Here is a 6,512-nt window from a genome sequence, read left to right as displayed (position 1 = left end):
CTTTCCCTGGCAGTTTCTCCCCTCTAGGAGCAGAGCACCGGGGTGCTCTGCGACAATTTCAAAAACCAAATTTTCCAGAACAAGAGGAGTTCAGAGATATGATCAAAAAGAACCTATGAATCTATTGAAATGCACCTGTCCCTGGTGATATTGTAGGCTTACTTTGATTAGCTCCTACCATATCTCTGATGCAGTTCTAAGCACCTCAAATGGCCCCATTAACTCCTACCTATTCTGCTGCCCTAGAGCAGTGAGGGCCAACCATTTTAGCAAGCATGCCACAAGGTAAGCCCCACACCCTCCTTAAGTGCCACTCTGATCCCCTTCCCCTGTTCAATTTGCTGCTCTGTTTCTGCTTTCTACCCTGTCTGCCACTGTGTTCCTTGCTCCCTCCTTGATCTGCCACATGCCACACACACATCTACCCATGCCACTTGTCTTTTTGGTTTCTTTTTTTGGTCAATCAGCAAACCTAAAAATCAGGTATTCAAGCTCTAATTGCAAATCCTTCAAGTTGGACATTATGGTTTAACAGATTCAAGGGATATAATTTAACATCATGGGATGAAGACAATCTTGCAAAATTTAGAGATGTTCACCAGGATGGGATATCATCCAGGGGTAAAAAGGATCCAAGTTGGGGAGAGATTGTGAGAGGAGCCAATATATTTTACTCAATTTGCACTGGTGTAAATGATTAAGTGCAGGTCAGTGGTATCGCCAGGTTAGAGCTTAATCTTAGATTTCTTTAGTAAAGGGCTATGTGATATTTAGGCACATTTCTGGGTTGTCCCCTTCATTGCCTCTTCACCTTAGTTTCAGTGATGACCACCCATTACATGCTTGTTATCTGACCTAGTTAAGGAATGGGATCAAATTCATCCCTGGTGAAATTTTCCTGAAATCAACAGAGTTGCATCCTAGATCAGGGGCAGGCAAAATACAATCCACAGGCCTAATCCAGCCCACTAGGCTATTCTATCCAGCCCTTGGGGTCCCTAAAAAATTTAGAAAATTAATATTGATCTGCCCTGGCTGCCTGTCAAAGATGACAAGACACCAGGGGCAGTAGGACCCCGGGAGAGCCAGTGGCAGGACCCAGCAGCCGCAGCAAGGCCAGCCTAGCCTGGGCCCACTCCCCACATCCCAGCTGGAAGCCTCTGCCTAGCAGAGGCTTCTGGCCTGGGACCCTGGGGCTGTTCCTACCTCCCTCCACCTGAGAGGGAAATTCAAATAAGGGGGTGGGAGGGGAAGGGGGGATGGAGGCAGGGTAGGACCACAGGCAATTGCTCCAGTCCTCAGGGCCAGGCTGAGCTGGCTCCTGCAATCCCGGCACTGTAGCTGAGAATCACGTGGTGCCGGAACAGCAGGCACAGGGTGGGGAGGAATGGCAGCAAGCAGGAAAGTGGGGAAATGGCAGCGGTAGACAGCTGGAACATGTCTAGGGGTGGCAGGGGGTGAACATGTATGCAGGAGTGCAGGGCCCATGCTGGTGTCCCAGGGTGGCAGGAGTGCGGGGTCTGGGCCGGCAGAGGCTCTATGGAGCCAGGCTGGGCTGCACCAGCAGGGAGAGGGGGGAGCCAGCCTGGCTCCATAGAGCCCCTGCCAGCCTGCACCCCATGCTCCTGCCACCCTGCTCTGGGCCCCTGCCAGCACTGGCCTTGGCACACCAGTGGAGGCCCTGCACTCCTGCCCATGTGCCCACTCACTGCCACTCCCCCCAACCTGGTATGGAGGAATCACCCCTCTATCTGCCTCACTGCTGTGAGCAGGCAGCCCCTCCCCCATCTATTTCATTTAACACTGAGTTGTGACCTTAGCTGGAGACATTCTTGAGGCAGGGGGAATCTGCTCCCTTTGTCTCAAGTTTCCCGCCCTTGCAGGTCATGTGACTGGTTCTCTCTTGTAGTCATAGTTTCATAGTTGGTAGGGTCGGAAGGGACTTAAGCAGATCATCAAATCTGACCCCCTGCCATGGGCAGGAAAGGATGCTGGGGTCAAACAACCCCAGCTAGGTGAGTCTCTAGCCTCCTTTTTTAAGACCCCCAAGGTAGGAGCGAGCACCACTTCCCTTGGAAGTTGGTTCTAGCTCCTAGCTGCACTGACCATGAAGTAGTGCCTCTTGATGTCCGCTGGCCCCCTCGGACTAGTTTGTAAATGGCCATTAGATCCCCCCTCAGCCTTCTCTTGTGGAGGCTGAACGGGTTCAGGTCCCGTAGCCTCTCCTCACAGGGCCTGCCCTGCTGCCCCCTGATCATGTGAGTGGCCCTCCTCTGGACCCTCTCCATGTTGTCCACATCCCTCCTGAAGTGCGGCGCCCAGAACTGGATGCAGTACTCCAACTGCGACCTGACCAGTGTCGCATATAGGGGGAGGATCACCTTGGACCTGCTTGAGATGCATCTGTGGATGCATGACAAGGTACAGTTGGCCTTCCTGACCACGTCCCCACACTGTCAGCCCATATTCATTTTGGCATCAATAATGACTCCAAGATCCTTTTCTGCCTCTGCACTGTCAAGAAGGGAGTTCCCCAGCCTGTAGGTGTGCTGCTGGTTCTTCCTCCCCCGGTGCAGCACCTTGCACTTGTCAGTGTTGAAACCCATCCTGTTCTCATCCGCCCACCCCTGTAACCTGTCTAGGTTTGATTGCAGCCTATTCCTCCCTTCTAGCGTGCCCACTTCCCCCCGCATCTTAGTGTCATCTGCAAATTTGAACAGGGTGCTTTTTACCCCCTCGTCCAAGTTGCTGATGAAGATGTTGAACAGTGCAGGCCCGAGGACCGAGCCCTGCAGAGCCCCACTGCCCACATCCCTCCATGTCAAATAAGACCCGTCCACCACCACTCTCTGGGTGTGCCCCTCCAACCAGTTAATGACTCAATTGACTGTGTAGGTGTCAACAGTCAGTTGTGTGTCATTGGGAAGCACCGGTCAGCGCCCAATGGGACTGCTTCTGGTGGGAACTTAGTGGTAAGGTCAGAAGGGTTATTTAAGTGGTCCTCTCCAGGAAGAAGGAGGGGGGACATTTTTAAAGACACACACTGAGCAGCATGGACTTCTGGAGCCCTTTCTCATATTCAGGATCCAGAAGTGAGTAACTTACCAGAAACTCAAATTGGAACTTAGATTAATGTACTCTAATTGCATATCAAAGGGCTACCAAGTCTCTCTGTTTGCTCAGGTTTATTCTTTTGCTACTCTTCAGACTTGTACCCCTCCCCATGCCTCCCCTCTCTACCCAATAAAGCGATCTGTTATAGCCAGCCGTGTTGTACATACTCGAGAGGGATTGAGCAGGCCTTCTTGTTCCCTTGGCTCAGCTGACCAAGGGAGGCTACTTTTTAGGCTTCAGGCTAATAGAAGCATTCCAATATCCCAAGGTCTACATGGCCTGTGTATTCTGGGTGGCACAGGGCCCAGACAAAGACCTGAGTCTGGGTGGTGACGACGCTACCCCAGGCTTGTGGGTGTGCTCCAGAAAGGGGGTTGGTCAGAAGTTGGTGCCCCTGGGGAGGCATCTGAAGCCTGGTTTTTGGTGGGGCACAGTGAGGCAGGTGGCTCAGCACAGGAGCACCCTCTACTGGCCTGCCACACTTGCTGCCACCATTTCCCTGGTTTCCTGCCTGCCGCCATTCCTCCCTACCCCTGCCTGCCATTCCAGTGCCACATGGTTCCCAGCTGCAGCACCAGGTTGCAGGACCCAGCAGCTGTCCTGGCCCCCACCATTCTTGGTTGTCCCTGTGTTGTGCCAGCTGGACTGGGCTGGCTCCTGTTGAGTCTGGCAGCCTGGCGCTGCAGCTGGCCACGCTATGTGGGGGGAAAAGGGGATGAGGAAGGAGCAGGAGAAGGGCAGTGGTGGCAGATGGGAGAGGGAAGTGGTGGTGAGTGGGAGCATGGCGCTCATACTGGGGCCCAGAGTGGCAGGAGGATGGAGCCTGGGCTTGAAGGAGTACTGGTGGGGGCTCTGCCTGCAATGGGGTGGGGGGTGGCTGTGGGTAAACCCTCCTCTTCCACACATGCTACAGCCCTCCCCAACCACCCTCCCCCACACACAACCCCCCATAAACCCCACACCCAGCCACACCCCACACATCCACATGAATACCCACATGCTCCCCCACCCTCCACAACCCCCCCACACACCCTCCCCCACACCTGACATACCCACACACCCACAGCCCTCAACAAACCTATATCCACCCACCCATATCTCCCATAGCCCCCCACATTATACAAGAGTAAGACTTAATTTTAAGCTATTATACAATCACCTCTATGTATACTACACAAACACACGTAAATCAGGACCAAAATACTTTTTGAAATCAAATTAATGAATGTTGCAGTAGATATTTGACTTTTACTATATAATTTGGTATTTTTCTGGTTCTGAGATGGCAAACCCTCTTGCTGAAAGGAGTACTTCCAGGGGCAAGGGGAGGGACTTCTGGTGGCAAAGGTCAGGGATTAGGGGGTGGGACTTCTGGTCCCAAGATGGCAACCAAGGGGTGGGGCACCTGTCAAGGGGTGGAGCTACCCTTGCAGCCCTCGACAGCTTGCCAAAGCTCGGTAAACAGCCGTCCACCTGAAATAATTGTCCGCTCCTGTCCTAGATGAATTTCAAAATGATCTATTCACCCCCCTCCTTCAATAGAAATACTAGCGTTTTTCATGAGAGGTGCAGACAAGTCCATTAACTCCTGAGGTATATTTGAATAACAATTTGGAGCATTACAGGATGTTTAAATTGGTGCCACACCTGTGAAAAGATTAATAAACACTGCAAATATCAATGCTACTCAGTTATACAGTGTCCAGGTTTTATTATACATGTTTTATTGATTTTGAAAAATCAGTAAAAAAAAATCAGTTCCCTTGAGAAACTCGACAAATAAATTAGCTAAGTCAAAAAGGCGATATTTTTGTTCTGCCCATCTCTGTAATTACAGGTCAAAAAGATTTTGGACTGCTATAGCTCCAATGTCTTCACTGGAGTTTTTTCCAATTTAAGGCCCAGTCAAACTCCCATTGAAGTTAGGGAGTTTGCTTGAACTGTTCTTCAAGCCACTTTCAATTGACTTGAAGGTGTGTTAAGCCCTCATATCAGCATGATATCTGACTAAGGCCCAATAGGTTTGTTACCTTATGTTGGCTTGGAAGAGAAAGGAGAATCAAAAGCAATTATAACAGCTGAATTCCTTATCCAGGAAGGGCTCATTCAGGAAACAGCATCTCACATGATTTTGAATTGTGTGAAGTTCCTCCACCTTAGTATCTATTACTCTGTGGGTGTCTATATGTGAGACGCTTAATACGCAGTAGCCTAATAATACTGCAGTAGTGTGCCAGGCAAAAACCATGCTAATACCCTACTGCACAGTAAGTGTCACAAAAAAACCCCATGTGCCAGTGCTCCTGCACAGTAACTGTAGTTACTGTGTACTTAGTTAGTACTTCATTAAGCAAGTACTAAACTAAATGGGCAGTAACTACTATACATTAATGAATGTGTAGACATACCCTGTATGTGATTTGCACTGGAGCCATGAATCTTGCTGCACAAATTTGCAACATTAGAATATAATGCATCTAGAGACTGTCCCAAACCAGAAACGAATTACACAGTAATTTCTGATGTGAGGAATAAAGCCCCAAAGAGGAGTCTGGGACTAGTAAGGATGGAACTCCCATAAGATATATTTTTTTTATTATGTGTGGTATTTGTAACAGTAAATTAATCTACAAGGGGCAGAGACGTCTCATTTATCCCTTCCCTTTATTGGACATCATTGACTGGCAAGCCCTTCCCAAATGAATGTGCACTAATATTGTCTGCCTGATTCGCTCAGAGCTTTACATCCTGCTTGTTGGTGCTGAACACATTGTTGGTATGCAATGCTGAGATCCTCTCTTTTGGGCTAGCAGCATTTCTGCTACTTCGGACAGTGTGGGAGTGGTTCTGTTGCTCTTCCTGATCTTCTAAGGTGAAGGCACTGTTGGTATAGCCCACCATGTGTTTCTTCTGCACCTCCTCCAGTATCTGTAGCACCTGGAGCAGACAAAAAGGACTGTGAGATTTGCTCAAGACCAATGGTTCTCAAATAGTGTGCCATGGTTCCCTGAGGTGCCTTGAAATCCTTTCAAGGTTGACATGGGTTGGCACACAATGTACGGTTAGGTATACAAACATGATTCACAAAATACACCCAGTGATTTCAAATAGAACTCCACACTTATGGGCTTTCTGAGTTCTTTGCAACGTAAAAACTGCTAAATTATTTTTCTGTAGTCAAAAAATGGTGAAAACTAAGAGCTGGCATTTTCCATGGGGGGCTTGAGTCTATCCAGGGGTGCCTCAAGTCTGTCCAGGGGGCCTCGAGTCTAAAAATGTTGAGAACCACTGTTCTAGACTGACAACAGCACTAGTTCTTCTTTTGCTTTCAAGCAATGGCACGCAGCATTTGAAGCCACATGATTTTGACACAGCCTTCTCATTTCAGCTCAATGACT

General features: G+C 49.3%; 1 protein-coding gene across 1 annotated transcript in view; it reads right to left on the bottom strand.

Annotated features, from left to right (window-relative positions):
* Positions 1-5,722: 5,722 nt before the first annotated feature.
* The window catches only part of LOC102385220, an 18,658-nt gene continuing 17,868 nt past the window's right edge, over positions 5,723-6,512 (bottom strand). The window contains exon 8 of the mRNA XM_014523957.2: positions 5,723-6,051. Coding sequence (XP_014379443.2) covers positions 5,848-6,051 — 204 coding nt within the window. The 3' untranslated portion in view covers positions 5,723-5,847. The remainder of the gene's footprint in view (positions 6,052-6,512) is intronic.

Source organism: Alligator sinensis, unplaced genomic scaffold (genome assembly GCF_000455745.1).
Source record: "Alligator sinensis unplaced genomic scaffold, ASM45574v1 scaffold27_1, whole genome shotgun sequence".
NCBI classification, from domain to species: Eukaryota; Metazoa; Chordata; order Crocodylia; family Alligatoridae; genus Alligator; species Alligator sinensis.
Note: the sequence above shows the minus strand (reverse complement) of the source record. Positions and strands in the feature narration are given on the sequence as shown.